Source organism: Hypomesus transpacificus, chromosome 8, assembly GCF_021917145.1.
Source record: "Hypomesus transpacificus isolate Combined female chromosome 8, fHypTra1, whole genome shotgun sequence".
Lineage (NCBI taxonomy): Eukaryota > Metazoa > Chordata > Actinopteri > Osmeriformes > Osmeridae > Hypomesus > Hypomesus transpacificus.
Window position 1 is genome coordinate 1,979,462 of NC_061067.1, and position 18,590 is coordinate 1,998,051.

At 52.1% G+C, this 18,590-nt stretch overlaps 1 protein-coding gene across 7 annotated transcripts in view; it reads left to right on the forward strand.

Annotated features, from left to right (window-relative positions):
- The window catches only part of LOC124470380 (microtubule-associated protein 4), a 47,687-nt gene that overhangs the window by 14,109 nt on the left and 14,988 nt on the right, over nt 1-18,590 (forward strand). For all 7 annotated transcript variants that reach the window (XM_047024221.1, XM_047024220.1, XM_047024226.1 and 4 more), the window contains 3 exons: nt 5,226-5,336; nt 6,479-6,667; nt 8,876-10,228. In XM_047024221.1, the coding sequence (XP_046880177.1) occupies nt 5,226-5,336; nt 6,479-6,667; nt 8,876-10,228 (1,653 nt within the window). The remainder of the gene's footprint in view (nt 1-5,225; nt 5,337-6,478; nt 6,668-8,875; nt 10,229-18,590) is intronic.

Sequence of the window (18,590 nt, forward strand, 5' to 3'; positions counted from 1 at the left end):
CCCTCCCCCCCAGCCCAGCCCCCCCCCCCCCTGTCTGGGGTGCACCTCCTAGAACAAAACAGCTACGATAGGAGACTGACTCAGCCATCCTCCCCACGTCATCTCTCTGTGTGCCACAGCCAGGGTGTGTGCTTCAGCTAACGTAACTACACTGACACTGCGCCAAACTTAGAGATTAAAATGAAGTGAGGTATGATTCCACATTCCAGGCGTCTGAAGCACATCGGTATTTCCTCTTCCTTCACCCTGCCACCCTGCGCTGTCTCTGCTAGTTAGGACTTCAGTTGTTTTCTCACTCTGTATACTAGTGCACAATGTAGCAAAGTTAGTTAGTTAGTTAGTTAACATACTTTAGGTGTGCTTAATTGATCTTGGTCAACTCCACCCGCCCAGCATGCTATGGAAGTTTAAATCAAGCACACCTTCAGTATTCACATGTAAACAAATGCTTTAGAAATTATTAAATGTTTACAATTAGTATTTAGGATGCTGTTTTTCTAGACTGTGTGTGTCTGCACCTTGCTAATAAACTCCTAATACACTTATCTGTCATTGGACTGCATTTCTCCATCTTCTGGGTCACTGTTGTCCCACTGCTGGTCAATCGTATCTCTTTTTGTATCTCTGCCTATCCCTTTTTCATCTCTGTTTCTATGTATATTTCAGTAACTGTCATTTCAAGAGATGGGAAGTAACGAAGTACAAATACTTTGTTACTTTACTTAAATAGATTTTTTTTAACTAGAAACGCATTTGTGCTGTGTGTGTGGAAAAATGTTTCAAAAGATTAAAAAATTACATTTGAAAAGAAAAACTAACTAGAATCTTGTTTGTGTATTGTTGTGTGTGGCGAAAAAAAAGTTTTGAAAGGTTTAAAAAACTAGAAACCTTTGTTATTTTTTGTAAGTTTCTTTTATTTTTTGAAAAGTTGCGAAAATATTTGTTAAAGTTTTGAAAGTTTTTCTTTTTAATCTGTACTTCTACTTGTGTGAAGGATGTGTGTACTTTTGCCATCTGGTCAATTCCTGTTGGATTTGTTGTCACGGTTGCTGTCATTTCCTGTCCTTTCCCTCAGTTCTGAGTGAGACTGTCAAAGAACAGAAATCATTCTGTTCATTTTAGCAAAAAAGTGAATGGACATTTCTCTCTGTCTTTCACTTTTAACTCTGTACACTGTGCTGTGTTGAGTTCAGCTGTATATGGGTCAGCCTGGCCTATTTAGGGCTGGAGCTGGAAGCTGGGTTACCCCCCCACCCACCCCCAGCATCTCTGTAGAGAGAGAGGCAGGAAGAGAGAGGCAGGAAGAGAGAGAGGAAGAGAGAGAGGAAGAGAGAGAGAAAGAGAGAGAGGCAGGAAGAGAGAGAGGAAGAGAGAGAGGAAGAGAGAGAGGCAGGAAGAGAGAGTCAGGAAGAGAGAGAGGCAGGAAGAGAGAGAGAGACAGGAAGAGAGAGAGGAAGTGAGAGAGGAAGAGAGAGGCAGGTAGAGAGAGAGACAGGAAGAGAGAGAGGAAGAGAGAGAGGAAGAGAGAGAGGCAGGTAGAGAGAGAGACAGGAAGAGAGAGTCAGGAAGAGAGAGAGTCAGGAAGAGAGAGAGGCAGGAAGAGAGAGAGAGACAGGAAGAGAGAGAGAGACAGGAAGAGAGAGAGAGACAGGAAGAGAGGCAGGAAGAGAGAGAGGCAGGTAGAGAGAGAGAAACAGGAAGAGAGATAGGCAGGAAGAGAGAGAGACAGGAAGAGAGAGCGGCAGGAAGAGAGAGAGACAGGAAGAGAGAGAGACAGGAAGAGAGAGCGGCAGGAAGAGAGAGAGACAGGAAGAGAGAGAGGCAGGTAGAGAGAGAGACAGGAAGAGAGAGTCAGGAAGAGAGAGAGGCAGGAAGAGAGATAGAGACAGGAAGAGAGAGAGGAAGAGAGAGAGGAAGAGAGAGGCAAGTAGAGAGAGAGACAGGAAGAGAGAGAGGCAGGAAGAGAGAGAGGAAGAGAGAGAGGAAGAGAGAGAGGCAGGTAGAGAGAGAGACAGGAAGAGAGAGTCAGGAAGAGAGAGAGGCAGGAAGAGAGAGAGAGACAGGAAGAGAGAGAGAGACAGGAAGAGAGAGCGGCAGGAAGAGAGAGAGACAGGAAGAGAGAGAGACAGGAAGAGAGAGCGGCAGGAAGAGAGAGAGCAGCAGGAAGAGAGAGAGACAGGAAGAGAGAGACCTGTCACACTGGGATCCTTTCAGCTCTACATCAAAGCACCGTGCTGCTACTTTAAATCTGACATGAAAACATTGCTTTTTACCAAAACCCTCGTTTAAGGAAAGGTTTGATGTTTCTTTATCCAGAGAAGGTGGGGGGTAAATCCCCTATTTATATTCTGGAGGGGTGTTTATCCCTGATGGAATACCAGACGCTCTGTTTCCTCCTTCGCCGGAGTGCTTCTCCTCTCAGCTTACGTCCTCATCTGAGAGGTTTTTGTTGCATTGTAGTTGAGGTTTTATTATTGTTCACTGTGCCTGGCAGCTCTGATGTGGGAAAATAAAGACTATTCTTTCAATCTGACCAGATACTGTGAAATGAAACCTTTAGAATCCTTCATTTTCTGATGGACTTTTAAATGATAGAAGAGCTAAATAAAAATTATAAACCTTCATAGGTTCAAATGACTCTAAAACCACAGACATACGATACGATGAACTTTATTGTCCCGCTCAGGGAAATTTGACTTGGTCATCAGGAAATCATTGGTCATTGGACATCAGCTTCAATTATTTGACAAAAGTTGAACTTGATGTACATGTTCTTGTATAGGTACTGATTTTATCAAATCCATCTGTTTCAGAATTTTCTGAAGCATGCTATTGTGTGTGGGTCTTCCCTGAGTCATACTAAGGCTAAGTCCAGTGTGTTTGGTGTAAATCATGCTAATGCTAACTTCTGTGTTTGCCCTAAATCCTGCTAACGGTAATGCATGTGGGTTTTCCCTGAATCATGCTAACGCTAATCCGAAGCTTAGTGAACAGTTAGAGTCCAGGTTCTTAGACTAAGCTCTGCTACGGTACATCCTCATCACTGCAGGCCACTGACTCACCCCCCCCCCCTCCCCGGGATTAATCCCCGGGCTAGGCTAGGCTACGCTATGCTAGGCTAACTGCTGGGAGGGTCAAGGCAGGTCAGCTAAGCAGGCAGCACATGGCCAGCCAAACACAGACCCTTGATGACTGGGAGCACACACACACAAACACTCACACACACTTTTGCATATGGTCACAGGCAGTGCCTTGGAACTGTGTGTGTGCAGTTGACCAGAGATTGACATTAAAAGCTGCAGGGCGACAGTCCGTTAAGAAGTCGGAGTTTATCTGATGAGGTCCCAGAGACCCACAAAAGAGCAGCTCTCTATCCCTCTCTTTCTCCCTCTCTTTCTCCCTCGCTTCTCCTCTCTCGCCTTTTCCCTCTACTCACTATTCCCCTCTCTCCCTAAAAAAATAACTAAATGTAAATGTCTCCCTCCCTTCTCTCTTCTGCCTACAGACCTTTTCTCTCTTTTGGGGTGGCAGCTGTCATGTTGACGTTGTTACTTCCTGTATGAGAATGTGTGTCCAGACAGACCCTCAGGGTGGCAGAGTGAGAGATGTGCCCGTGGAGGTGAACTTGGGCCAGCTCCTACTCTGACTCCCCCAGGGTGAAGGCCCTGACTGGGGCAGAGGAGGAGGAGGAGAGGAGGGGGGGAGGAAATGAGAGTTGGGGAGAGGAGGAGAGGAGGCTGGGGTCATTTGGAGGTTGATGAGTTTGCCAAGCGCTGCCCTCTCCTCAACGTCTCCTTCCAGAGAAGCTGTCATAAGACACGGCCCCAAACACCCTCTCTCTGTTACATAAGACAGCTGTTCCTCTAGCACAAGTTGCACTTTACATACCCTTTATTCATTTAGCTGTCGTACTAATAGTGCATATAGAAATACAGGAGAAGATCAAAGATCAGACGAGCCAATTCGTATTTCAGTGGTCAAGAGCCAATTCGTATTTCAGTGGTCAAGGAACTGTTTGTATCTGCCAGACACCATTGCAAAGTAACCAGAAGTAACAACATCCACATCTCAGCTACCAGGCTGGGTGAACACAGAGAGGGAAGCCCCCCCCCCCCCCTCCCCCTCCCACCATACCCCCAAGGGAACAACAACAACATGACTTTGCAGATTGAGCCAAGACACCCTCTCGCACACACAGACAAGCTCAAACACATACACAGCTCCCAGACAGGCAGAGCATGCCCCCACACAGCACACAGAGAGCAGGGAGTTGGCTGTTGTTCTTGGAGGCAGTTTGCAGAGAGTTATCCATGTTCTGTTACCGTGGTGACCTCAGATGGAGACGGCCCCAAATCCTGCAGGACCTTCATCACATCTGCCTTCTGGTAGGGAGGGGCGGGGGGAGGGGGGAGGGGGGAGGGGGAGGGGTTAGTGTCGTGTTCTCACACTTTCAGACAGCTAAATCCTAGAATGACCCTTCATGTAGCTTCAGCCCTTCATGTAGCTTCAGCACCATGGACAGCGCAGCGCACAGACACAAACTTGTTGTTTCGTTTTCACTCGTGTGCTTGTTTTCAGCCGTTCTGTCTCTGGTGAAACTTGACATGCCTTCGTGCTTAGAGCTCTGAGCCTCAGATACACATGTCACCCTTCGTCACACTGAGAGGGGTTGTGTAAGGACTGAGCCACACACACACACACAGCGTGTTTGAAGGACGACTGCACTGTTCTTTTCAAATCAATGTGTGCCAGGAAAATTCCCCCCCCCCCCCCCCCTTTCTCTCTCACACACACACACACTCGTAGACTGTGGGTATCTTCCTGTCCTCCTGCCTCAGTGTCAGCCTCTGAGCCGCTGCAGGCTGTTCGGGGGGGAGGCGGGTGGAGAAGGTTGCCAGGGGTACCCCCCCCTCCCCTCACACACACACACAGCCACACACACACACAGCCACATTGGATCAGGCCCAGAAGCGATCACGAGGAAATCAGGACCCCTGAACCCTGGTTGGGAGGCAGGGAGGGAGGAGGAGGATGAGGAGGGAGGGGTGGGGGCCATCACTGGCTGGGGTGGTGATCCAGACCCAGACACACACGTCATGGTGGCCCAGCCTGACTACACACACACACACACACACGGAGTGGCTCTGTGGTGTTACAGCCAGACCACTCCAGACCAGAGACGGTCGGTAGGAGAGGAGGAACTAACCTTTTCTCTCCTACTGCAGGTTCTAAGGTGACACAGGGGGAACCCATGTCTGCATCGCGCCCAGAGCCACAGGGGGAGGTGAGACCACACTCTACAGAGCTGCCTGGGTTCACACAGGACTTCCCGTCTGGTAAGACGCCATTTCCTGTGCGTGTAGGAGGGGAAGGGAGGACAGTAGGAGGAGAGAGTGAGACGGATATCTGACGGCTCAGATGGAGGCTGTTAGATGACGGGCTGTTCGGTGGTCATGGCTGCTCCTAGCCGTGTCACTTCCTGTCTACCTGTGTGTTCCTGAGGCTGTTGCTACGCAGACTCCACTCTGTTCGTGACGGAATGAGCAAGCCCAAACGTAATACGCGTTTTATTTTGACATTTTCTGCGGTTATTCAGACTGAAAATCTGCGGAATTCCGCTAGCCTTCCTGTTTTTATGTCGGAGCGACTGAAGATGTTCCACAACAGTTTGACGCGAATATGGTCGATTTGAATGTTGACAGACTTTGTTAAAAAGTATTGATCCATCCTCATAAAGATCGGCTGAAAACTCCCTGGCCCTGTCTCTTGCTGTAATTTTGGTCGATATATGTTTCCTTTTCAATTCTTAGCATTTTTGGCTAACATTTTAATAATAGAGACGTAATATGAGTTGAAAAGTGTATTTACAGTTTGCCTCAGACCAATGCGTTCTACTTGAAAATCTGCGGGTTTTCGTCTGAATTCTGCACCCGCGTATTCCGTTTGGTCCTGGGAATGAACAGCTGTTCAATCAACCACCTGCTGAATAAAGTGTCATAAATATTCGACACCACGTCTCTCTGTCTCATATGCAGGATGGATTATGACTCCATAAATCATTTTTTGAACTTTATCCCAGTGTGGTTTTAAACAACGCTTGTTCATATATCCTCAGTATTGCTCTTCTATTTGCTGGTCGGTCAGATATTCAGACCTGACTATTCAATCATTGATACAGACACATGATTCAGCCCTTGCTTGGATGGCTGAACCAGCCTCAAGCTCAGCTCGTCTGTTTGCTTTTATTTTCCTTCTAAAAGGGGAAGGTTTGATTTCTGATGCATTTGAATGAACATGCATTTGAATGTTACCTTCTCTCATGACTTTGTTATCATTACATAAGGAGCGAGGGCATCATATGAAGTCCTAACCGCCTGGCCTGCCGTCCTGAAAGAAGACACAGTTATAAAATATTGTTTGTGATTTTGAGTGTGTTTGTGAGTCCTAACAGCACTGTGTCTGCACGTGTGTGTGTCAGATTCCTCCCAGCATGCCGTGGGGGTGAACATGGCCGGGGGGCCCGGGGGGGTGGCCCCCCTCCAGACAGAGAGGCCTCAGAGCGTGGCAGAGCCCCAGACGCCCCCCTCCCAGACGCCCCAGTCCCCCCGCCACGGCAGCATGGCCCCAGAGCCCCAGTCCCCCGGAACACCCCTGGATCTGTCTGCAGGTACGCACACTCACACACTAGACACACACACTAGACACACTATACACACACTAGACACACACACTATACACACAGACATGCAGCACACACCCATACAGTACAGAGTCTGAGTGAAAAATATTTTTCATTTCTATCTGACATTTAAGCGTGTTATGATTAATGGAACCAGTGGAGGTGCATCCATCTGCAGACAGCTGTCTGCCTCTGATGACGTCATGGTATCTCACAGATTGTAAACAGGAATTCTAGCCAGGGCAGCAACATCAGCTACCATTCACACGTCACAAGTTAGTGTCAGCTTCTATACCCCTGAGTTCTCCCTCCACCCTCCCTCCACTCTCCATACCCCAGACAAAACTGCAACAGGGGGGAATATAAACCTGCAACTTTTTGATCTGCAGTCAAATGTTCTGCAGATCTGCAGAGTGCCGTAAAGTTGTGTGCGTGTGTGTGTGAGGTTGATTAATGGAGTGAACAGCCCTGGAAAGCTGATCACACAGAGCTGATGTCACAGAGCTGATGTCACAGAGCTGATGTCACAGAGCTGATGTCACAGAGCTGATGTCACAGAGCTGATGTCACAGAGCTGATGTCACAGAGCTGATGTCACAGAGCTGATGTCACAGAGCTGATGTCACAGAGCTGCTGTCACAGAGCTGATGTCACAGAGCTGATGTCACAGAGCTGATGTCACAGAGCTGATGTCACAGAGCTGATGTCACAGAGCTGATGTCACAGAGCTGATGTCACAGAGCTGCTCTTGTTAGCAGAACACAGAGACAACTGGGCCAAACCCTGTCCTCATCCTCTCCCCTCATCCCTCCATCCTCTCCTCCCCTCATCCCTCCATCCTCTCCTCCCCTCATCCCTCCATCCTCTCCTCCCCTCATCCCTCCATCCTCTCCTCCCCTCATCCCTCCATCCTCTCCTCCCCTCATCCCTCCATCCTCTCCTCCCCTCATCCCTCCATCCTCTCCCCTCATCCCTCCATCCTCTCCCCTCATCCCTCCATCCTCTCCTCCCCTCCATCCTCTCCTCCCCTCCATCCTCTCCCCTCATCCCTCCATCCTCTCCTCCCCTCATCCCTCCATCCTCTCCTCCCCTCATCCCTCCATCCTCTCCCCTCATCCCTCCATCCTCTCCCCTCATCCCTCCATCCTCTCCTCCCCTCATCCCTCCATCCTCTCCTCCCCTCATCCCTCCATCCTCTCCTCCCCTCATCCCTCCATCCTCTCCCCTCATCCCTCCATCCTCTCCTCCCCTCATCCCTCCATCCTCTCCTCCCCTCATCCCTCCATCCTCTCCTCCCCTCATCCCTCCATCCTCTCCCCTCATCCCTCCATCCTCTCCCCTCATCCCTCCATCCTCTCCTCCCCTCATCCCTCCATCCTCTCCCCTCATCCCTCCATCCTCTCCTCCCCTCATCCCTCCATCCTCTCCTCCCCTCATCCCTCCATCCTCTCCTCCCCTCATCCCTTTAGCCTCAGACTCCTCCCTCATTAAAGTGCCCTCCATCTGAATGTCCTCGTTATTTTAAACAATCACAAACAAGTTAAGGCAGGACTGACTCTAACTGAAGCATCTCTGTCATCCATCTATTTTATTTTATTCTTGTCAAATGGCTGAATAGTCCTGTCAGATTAGGTTTTATTTGTGGGTACCTTTGCAAGAGTGCAAGTGTGTGTGTGTCCTACTACTGGGAGGAAAACCACTGTCCCAGTGTTTCTGTCCTCAACCGCCCTGCAGCCCAATTATGACTACATCCACTTCCTGTTTACATCCACATCCACTTCCTGTTTACATCCACTTCTTGTTTACATTCACTTCCTCTCGGTCACTCACACAGGTACCACCGACCAGCCAATCAGGATTGATGTATGTTTTTTTTTTGTTTTACCCATGATGCATCCTGATAATCTCACTTCCTGAACAGGTGTCACGTCTGGTTATGAAGGAGCGAATCAGCTGAGTGTTTGAGCTGATGCTGTTCTTTCCTGTTACAACAGTAATGATGTCTGTGAAGGAGGAGACATCACCTGTGTGTGTGTGTGTGTGTGTGTGTGTGTGTGTGTGTGTGTGTGTGTGTGTGTGTGTGTGTGTGTGTGTGTGTGTGTGTGTGTGTGTGTGCGTGCGTGCGTGCGTGCGTGCGTGCGTGCGCGGTGAATCACGTGTGTTATTTAATCCTCTCTCCCCTCTCCTCACAACAAGGTGAAATGAGTGACAGATGGCCAGACAACGCCAGCCTCCCCTTCTCCCCCAGCGTCTCCACGGTGATCAGTCGCCATGCCAACCAGCTGGCGACCAGTCCGGAGGACCCCCAGGACTCAACCTGGCCCCCCAGGGAGGGTTCGGGCCCCCCCGCGGGGGAGGAGAGAGAGGACAGGGAGGAGGGGGGTGGAGGGGACCGCAAACAGAAGAAGAAGAAGAAGAGGAGGGCTAAGGAGGAGCAGGAGGAGAGACCTCACATGGGAGCCCAGAGGGAGGACGGCCTCCACAGGGGGTCCCCCCGCAGGGACAAGACCGGGGAGGGGGGCTGGGGCCCCGAGGAAGGCGGGGGCAGAAGCGGAGATCGGGGGAAGAGGGGGAAGAGCAGGAAGAAACTTCCAGAAGAGTGGGGGGTGAGTGGCGAGCCCTTCGTCCCGGCGTCCCAGCTGTGTGCTCTCCAGCCTGGCCTGTTCTCAGAACACCCAGACGACAGCCTCATCCCTCCGTCTCTCACTCAGGACCTCCTCTCCCTGACGGCCGCCTCGCCTGCCACTGCCCTGACCTCTGACCTCCAGCCCACTGCCGCCCCCTTCTCCATGCCCCCCCCCCAGACGGGCTGCTTTCCCCCCGCCCCCCGCCCGGATGAGCCCTTCTCCGCCAGCTCCCACCACCTGCTGGTAGACGGAGAGAGGGCCAGCCCTGGGGACGTCACAGAGCCCTTCTCTCCCTCCTCCCCTCCCTCCTTCTGTCCCTCCTCCCCTCCCTCCTTCTCTCCCTCCTTCCCTCCCTCCTTCCCTCCCTCCTTCTCTCCCTCTTTCTCTCCAGGTAGTGAGAAGGGGGCCCAGTTTGGTATTAACTCCTCCATCACTCAGCCTTTCATGCAGGAAGTTTGTACGGACGAGGGCCTGGTCTTCGCCCCTGACTCCACCCCCCTGGTCTCCATGGAGACGGCCGGGGATGTGGTGGTGGCCTCGGCCCCTCCCCTCACCCCTTCAGAGGTCTCCTGGGCGATGAACAACTCCCTCCTCAGTAGCGACGGCCAGCTGTTTGACTTCAGCGACTCCATGTCTCCCAACTGCGGCCCCCCTGGGGGGCTGGCCTTCAACATCCCCAGCCCCGCCCCCCTTCGATCTCCCAAAACCACCCCGGAAAGCCACACCCCCAAACCCTCCTCCCAGAAGAAGAACCGCTCCTCCTCTTCCTCCTCCTCCAACAGCCTTGCTTCCAAGAAATCTCCTCCCTGCGATTCGCCAGCACTAAGCCCCTCCTCCCCACCAAGCTCCGCCCTCAACCCGGCGGCCAAGCCGTTCTTCCCCACCTTCAGCGAGTCCCCGGGGGGAGACCCTGCTATGGAAGGTTGGTTGCAGTGGCGTGCCTTCTCCACCAGGGGGCGCGCTGAGCCATACCTCTGCATGTTGTTTCTCGGGCTGGGATTGGCCACTCTCGTCCACCTGTAGACCACCTGACTGACTCACTAACACCTGGGATTCATCGAGCTGCTGAACAGCTTTGGATTGGCTTTGTTCTGTCCCTCACAATGCAGTGCTGTGCAACTGCAGTGGAGTGTTTCTGTTAACGGTGTGGTTAGGATAAGTTGCTACTAACTCACCTCACTCACCCCTCCTAGCATCACAGAGCATCACAGAGACGACTCTCTCTCTCTCTTCCTGTCCAGGTGTGTGTGTGTGTTAACCTGGTTCCAGGTGTGTGTGTGTTAACCTGGTTCCAGGTGTGTGTGTGTGTGTGTTAACCTGTTTCCAGGTGTGTGTGTGTTAACCTGGTTTCCTCAATAACAGAATGCTGTACGTCAGTAGGAGCTGTCTGTGTCTTCACCCCTGTGTGACCTCTGACCTCAGTGGCTGTGAGGTCACCGTGCAGGGTCACTGCATGACCCCGGTTCTAACCACGTCTGAACGCCCTAACACTTCCTGGTCTCTGATCTTCTTCTGTGTTTTGTTTCCATGTCCTGGCGATTCGCTCCAATCATCTTCATCCTCCTCCTGGCCACTGCCAATCATCTTCATCCTCCTCCTGGCCACTGCCAATCACAGGTTAGTCCATCTCTCTCTCTTTCCCTGAAGTAACTATAGTCCTGTTTAGAAGCGCTGTGTTGCTGTGAATGGGGCTGTCTGCTTATTGAGGGCGATCCATACTGTAGGAAGATGGTGTAGTGTGAAACTCAGACAGCTGGGGGCTGATGAATGCCTCCCAGAAACTAAGTATGGATCCCTGGGTCGGAGAAAACGAGTTCATTCTTCACTTAGAAAATGCAGGCATTGGAATCTAGGGAGTTTGTAAAAATAGTATGTGCATGTGTATGTTTGCTGTGTGTGTGTGTGTGTGTGTGTGTGTGTGTGTGTGTATGTTTGCTGTGTGTTTGTGTGTATGTTTGCTGTGTGTGTGTATGTTTGCTGTGTGTGTGTGTGTGTGTGTGTGTGTGTGTATGTTTTCTGTGTGTGTGTGTGTGTGTATGTTTGCTGTGTGTGTGTGTGTGCGTGTGTGTGTGTGTGTGTGTGTGTGTGTGTGTGACACAGCTGTCCTTGCTAGCCCTCTGTAATCAGGCCTGTCCCAGTGTTTCCAGGGTGGAGCTACAGAGTGCTGTTTAAACCCTGGGAGACAGGACACAGTCTGCTGGCCCAGCCTCCCAGCTGTGGAAGGGGGTGTGGGTGTGTGTGTGTGCTAGTGTGTGTGCGTGTGTGTTAGTGTGTGTGTGTGTGTGTGTGTGTGTGGAGACTGGCAGACATGTCTTTGTTCAGCTGGACAGCATGAGAGCAGAGCTGTCTGCATGGGAGGAGAGGAAACATCACCGTGATTAAGTGATGGAGGTCGTCTCCTGGTTGAGAGAGGCAGCGTTAGAGGTCAGGGGTTTGGTTCTGAGTTCTCCACACCTCTCGCTCTCTCTCTCGCTCTCCCTGTCTCCGTCTGGTTGGCCGGTACATCAGCCCCAGGGGGCGGGGCCTGGCTGGTTGCTATGGCGACTAAGGAGGCAGTTTATGTTGCCATGGGGACTAGGCCAGATGCTAAGAAAGTATACTTACCAGACAGCAGTGCACTCGTTAGTGTTTCTCGTGTTCAGAAACAAAAGATCAGAATGGGAACACATAACGTCCTCAGTCGGACTACTAAGTGTTTTTCAGATGCTTTTATCACATTCTAAAAACGTCAAATCAGACAGAGGGTGTGTACTTGAAGACAGTCTTCAAACACACACACACACACATGCCCTGACACACACACCGTCTGTGCATCAGTGTCTTAATTATGCAGAGCATGATCATGATGATTACAGCCCAGGCTCAGTAAGGAGCTCTGCTCTCAAACGCCCGGAGGAACAGAAAACACTTTAACCAGACACCAGTCTTTCCAGGTGCTATGACCAACCCCACACTATTTTCCTGTACCTACAGGATGGGTGCAGCTAACTTCCTGTAACTACAGGATGGGTGCAGCTCAGAGCGTTTCACCACAGATCAAAACATCTCAGACACAACGGTCCTCTCCATACATCGCTTTAGATAAACGCTTAATAAGACAGAGCTTATAATAAACTGTTCGCCTCTCACTGAAAGCAGAGAAGAACAGTCAACACTTGCATTCTACAGTATTTAGTTTTATTCAATCAGAGCAGACAGCCCCCCCCCTTTAAAAGAGCAGCGCTCTTAACTCTTAACATCTGTCTGGGGCTGGCAGGTACATCATGCCGTCACTGGGGAGAAGCTCAAGGAGCTAGAGGCTAGGAGCTAGAGGCTAGGAGCTAGAGGCTAGGAGCTAGAGGCTAGGAGCTAAAGGCTAGGAGCTAGGGGCTAGAGGCTAGGGGATAGGAGCTAGAGGCTAGGAGCTAAGGGCTAGAGGCTAGGGGCTAGAGGCTTGGAGCTAGAGGCTAGGAGTTAGAGACTAGGAGCTAGAGGCTAGGAGCTAGAGGCTAGGAGCTAGAGGCTAGGGGCTTGGAGCTAGACTCATCAGCTGTTGGCAGACTCCCGACATGGAGTAATTGAATGATACGACTATGAGGACACGCTTTCTCTCTTTGTTCCTTACTGAGGGAAAATCAGACTAGCATGCCTGCACTTTCTTCTCTCTCTCCCTCTATTTCTCTCTCCCTCTCTCTGTCTCTCCCTCCTTCTTTCTCTCTGTCTCTCAATCTCTTTCTCTCCCTCTCTTCTTATCTCTGTCTCTTCCTATCTCTCCCTCTCTCTCTCTCTCTCTCTCAATCTCTTTCTCTTCCTCTCTCCCTCTCTCTCTGTATCTCTCTGTCTCTCCCTCTCTCCCTCCCTCTCTTCCTATCTCTCTCTCTGTCTCTCCCTTTGTCTCTGTCTGTCTCTTTCTCTCTTTCCCTCCCATTTTTCCCTCTCTCTCATCTAATTGCTATTGTCTCCCCACCCCTCCCACCCCTCCCCCTCACTCGTTTTTTACTCTGGGCTACCCGTGTTGCCGAGACAACCCCCCCCTCCCTCCATCCACATGCTTTCCTATCTTGTAGCAGTCGCCGTGACAAGGATCCTGTTGCCATGGAAATGGCAGGCAGTTGCTTTGGAGACTTGGGTTAGGAAGAGGGGCTAATACAAAAACAATGGTATGAGAGGGGGGGCTGAGGGTTTGGGGGGGGGGGGGGTTAAAGGAGGGAGAAGGGGGGGCAGGTGGTGATGAGGTAAAAATAGATTCTATCTCTTCTCTCTTTCATTCTCCATCATCCACTCCATCACTCTCTCCAGTATCTCACTGTACACCTGTTTCTCTCTCCAGTATCTCACTTTACACCTGTCTCTCTCTCCAGTATCTCTACCTGTACACCTGTCTCTCTCTCCAGTATCTCTACCTGTACACCTGTTTCTCTCTCCAGTATCTCTACTTGTACACCTGTTTCTCTCTCCAGTATCTCACTGTACACCTGTTTCTCTCTCCAGTATCTCACTGTACACCTGTCTCTCTCTCCAGTATTTCACTGTACACCTGTCTCTCTCTCCAGTATCTCTACCTGTACACCTGTTTCTCTCTCCAGTATCTCTACCTGTACACCTGTTTCTCTCTCCAGTATCTCACCGTACACCTGTCTCTCTCTCCAGTATCTCTACCTGTTTCTTCATTTAGATGCCATCTAAATGAGAACTGATTATGAAAAAAAGAAGGGTTGTTGTGTCAGTGTTGTTCTTTTTGAGTTGGCACAACTAGTGTTGTTCCCCTTGTGGCTCATATGGGCTATTAGACACGTTGTCACTGCCACAATGGAATCATATACAAAATAACTTGTGTGTGTGTGTCCTGCCAGGTGTCCACAAGTGGTGATGTGACAGAGACTAAAGTCTGCCTCTACAGGCTGCCTCTAACGTCTGCCTCTACAGGCTGCCTCTAACGTCTGCTTCTACAGGCTGCCTCTAATGTCTGCCTCTACAGGCTGCCTCTAACGTCTGTGCGCCAGGCTCCTCCCCCTGTGTGCCAGGCTCCTCCCCCTGTGTGCCAGGCTCCTCCCCCTGTGTGCCAGGCTCCTCCCCCTGTGTGCCAGGCTCCTCCCCCTGTGTGCCAGGCTCCTCCCCCTGTGTGCCAGGCTCCTCCCCCTGTGTGCCAGGCTCCTCCCCCTGTGTGCCAGGCTCCTCCCCCTGTGTGCCAGGCTCCTCCCCCTGAGTGAAGAGATTGGGCCTGACAGGCAACAACACCAGAGCTCCTTCTGTCATCCCTCAGTCTCTCGCTCTCCTCTTCCTCTCCTTCTCCTCTCCTCCTCATCGCCACCCCTTCTCCATCTCCTCCTCTCCTTCTCCATATTCTCCTTATTCCTCCTCTCTGTCTCCTTTCCTCCTCTCCCCTTCCCCCTCTTCTTGGCTTGGTGACTAGACCGCTTGGTGACTAGACACTGTGTTATCTACACATGCATCAAACATGCCCTCCACATGCTTTCTAAATAGATCTTTCTTGGTTTCTCTCTCTCTCCTTCTATCTATCTTTCCCTCTCTTTATTTCTTTCTATCTGTCTTTCTCTCTCTGTCTAAATCTCTCTTTCTCTCTTTCATACACACACACACACACACACACACACACACACACACACACACACACACACACAGATCAGCAGTTCAGGGTAGGGTGTAATTAACAGAGGCTGGGCTGTCTGTAGGTCCTAGCATAGGAAGCTGGTATGCCCATGCCAGCTGTCTGACACACACATACACACACACAGGATGGAGAGAGGGAGGGAAATGAGATTGATGGAAGAATAGATCAAATAAAGATGGTGTAGATCGCCACTTTGTCTTTTGTTGACTGAAACGTGTTGAACATGAACGCCTGAAGCAACTGCCCCCATAAAACCCTCCTGAGGGTTCCTGGATGTGAGTCTGAGAGGGAGAGGGAGAGGGAGAGAGAGGGGGTAGTGAGGGAGGGAGGGGGAGAGAGAGGGAGAGAGAGGGAGAGGGAGGGGGAGAGAGAGGGGGAGAGAGAGGGAGAGGGAAACGGAAACAGAGAGAGGGGGTAGTGAGGAATAATGTGAAAAGAGGAAAATGAAGGGGAGGGAGGAGAGCTCTCCCCACTGTGGGGGGAGGAGCAGATAATATGCAGCGGCCAATGAACAGCTACACTGGAGTCACATGACCAGGAGCCTTGCAAAAGGCTGTGAGGGAGCGAGAGAGAAAGAGCGGCACATGTAGTTCATCCTCAGTGCCTCTTGGTCTGTCGACAGTGAGGGAGCTCACACGGACAACACACACACACACACACTGTCGCCTGCAAGACCGAGCCCACCTGCTCCAGAGACAGAACACACACACACACTCAGACAGAGAGACTCCAGCCCCCCTGGGAGACCGTCAGCCAGCAGGATCGAGGAAGAGAGACAACAGAGAAAGAGAAGGAGAGAGAGAGAAGGAGAGAAAGCATGTCTTCGCTCTCCAACCAGCCGTCTGGCTCTCCGTTCTCGGAGTACAGCGAGCTGTGCAAGGTGCCTGCTCTCTCCCCGTCGTCTGCCCCCCAGAGCTGGGACTGGCAGCAAGGGGCCCTGGGTCCTGCCCTGGGTCCTGCCCTGGGGCCGGCCGGACTCACCGATGAGGACAAGCTGTGTTTCTTTGAGCCCTCAGTGGGGGCCGCCGTGGCTGCGGAGCTGAAGGTACCGGGCCGCGGGGGCCTTCCTGCCAGCTGCTCCATGGGGAGCACCGGGGAGAGTCCAGACAGCCCCCCATCCTTCTCCCCCTCCCCTGCCTCTCCGGGTCCACTCCCCCTTGCCCTGGGGGGCAGCCCCCACCTGCCAGGCCCTACTCCTGGGGCCCCAGCCCTCCGCGCGGAGCCCCCCTCTGGCCCCCTCCAGCCCCTTCCTGTCGGGTCTGGAGCCTGGAGCCCCTCTCTCCCCCAGCCCCACCTCCCCAGCGCCGCCCCAACGCCCCCCAACTACTGTGTCATCGGAGTGGTGAACGACAGCTACCTGGAGAGGAGTGACGGAGGGGCAGGGTTGGAGGGCAGGCAGCTTGCCGAGGGCTCATCAGAGGCCAGCGACGAGGAGGAAGAGGAAGAGGAGGAGCAGGTGGAAATGCAGTCGTGTTTCATGGGCCGTGCGGAGCTCCAGAGGAAGGCCATGCGTCGTGCCATGTCGGAGTGTTCCCACCTCTCCGTACCCTCCAGCCTGGAGCTGCCGGACACCTACCCAGCAGGGGGTCTGGACGAGCCTCCCCCGCCCGGCCCCGCCCCTCGCCGCCCCCCCCCACGCCGCCATGAAGCGCTCGCTGACGGTGGCCGACGACCAGCACTCCACACCGCCTCTGTCCGCCTCCGGACCCACCTGCTCCGACCTGCGCCAGGACCCCCCGGAGCCGCGCCTCAGCCTGCCCCCCTTGAGGGCCTGTGGCGACAGCTTCCCCTCCTCTCCACTAGAGGGCATCGTGGAGGGCAGCGGGGTGGAGCCAGGGGGCGGAGCCAGCCCTCAGGGCTTCAACGTTATGACCAGCAGCCTCGGCATGGAGTCCGACTCAGACTCAGCCTTCAGCTCCGAGCCCTTCCTGGGGTCTGAGGGTAGGTGAGGGCTCTGTCAGCGTGGTCCAGACGCTGGCAGGAACACGGCCCGTCTGGTTGTGTGTGTGGGTGGACTGAGGAAACATTCACCTCTTCCTGAATCACAGCCGCTCTCTCTCCATCGGTCTGAGTTCCAGTCAAGCTGAGAGAGGAGGAGGGATGGAGGAGGAAGGGAGGGATGGAGGAGGAGAAATATGGAGGGCAGGAGGATACATTTGGGGAGTAAGGGTGCGAAGAGAGAAAATATATATTGGGTATAAGGTAACCCATTCAGAGGGAGGGTGTGTGCTTCTACAGGTGTCGTATATAGTCCTGTCTTTAGGGAGCGTTAGAACACCATGTACTATGAATCTATGGTTTGGTGTGTGTGTGTGGGTGGGTACCGTAAGGCATCGCTACATGTTAATATGTGTGATGTTGAGCGTAGCGTGTGGAGATGGAGCAGGACATCACAGAAGGATTTTGGGTCATGTCAACACAACTCACCCTCTCTTTCTCACTCACTCTCTTTCTCTCTCCTTCTCTCCTTCCCTCTCAATCTCATTATCTCTCTCTTTCCCCTTCTCATTATTTCTCTCTTCTCTTTCTTCATCTGCCTGACTTCCTCCCTCAATATCTTCTCTCTCTCTCTCTCTCTCTCTCTCTCTCTCTCTCTCTCTCTCTCTCTCTCTCTCTCTCTCTCTCTCTCTCTCTCTCTCTCTCTCTCGTTTCTTAATCTCCCTCACTCGCTCTTATTCCTGTATTCTTCTCTTTCTTCATCCCTTTCTCCCTCTCCTCTGTGTCTGTCACTGTGATGCTCGTTAGTGTAGCGGCGGTGCGGAGGCAAAGCCAAGATGGCTGACGCCGGCCGGCTTCTGTCAGTCCTGCAGGCAGGCAGGGTCAGAGGACTGGACACTTGTTTTAATGATCGCTGTTTGCTTCTCTCACTCACTCACTCACTCACTCACTCTCTACCTCTTTAGTTGTATTACCTTATTCTTCTCTCTACCTCCATCTCATTTTCTTTCTTCATCTCTTTATTTATCTCCCTCTGTTCTCTCTCTTCTATATTCTCCTGTCATGAAAGGAAGTGTGACAAAAATCTTCCTATTATTAAAGTGTGGGCAGCTTGTGTGTGTGTGTGTGTGTGTGTGTGAGAGCCAGAAGGTTAGTGATGTTGAGTAACACTGCTTTAGACAGAAGGTTAGTGATGTTGAGTAACACTGCTTTAAATGGACAAGGACATTGAAAGGCATTGAGCCGGCGTGGAGGCACATTCATAAACTCCTGTTCCCTGGGTCTGTTCCCTGGGTCTGTTCCCTGGGTCGGTTCCCTGGGTCTGTTCCCTGGGTCTGTTCCTGGGTCTGTTCCCTGGGTCTGTTCCCTGGCTGTTCCCTGGGTCTGTTCCCTGGGTCTGTTTGCTGGGTCTGTTCCCTGGGTCTGTTTGCTGGGTCTGTTCCCTGGGTCTGTTCCTGGGTCTGTTCCCTGGGTCTGTTCCCTGGGTCTGTTCCCTGGGTCTGTTCCCTGGGTCTGTTTGCTGGGTCTGTTCCCTGGGTCTGTTCCTGGGTCTGTTCCTGGGTCTGTTCCTGGGTCTGTTCCTGGGTCTGTTCCCTGGGTCTGTTCCCTGGCTCTGTTTCCCAGCAGCCGAGGGAAGAGCTGGATGTGAATATAGACAAGCAAAACAACATCTCTGTTTCAGCTATATGTATGTGTCTCAGGATGTTGTCCATATACCGTTCCATATCTCTATTAC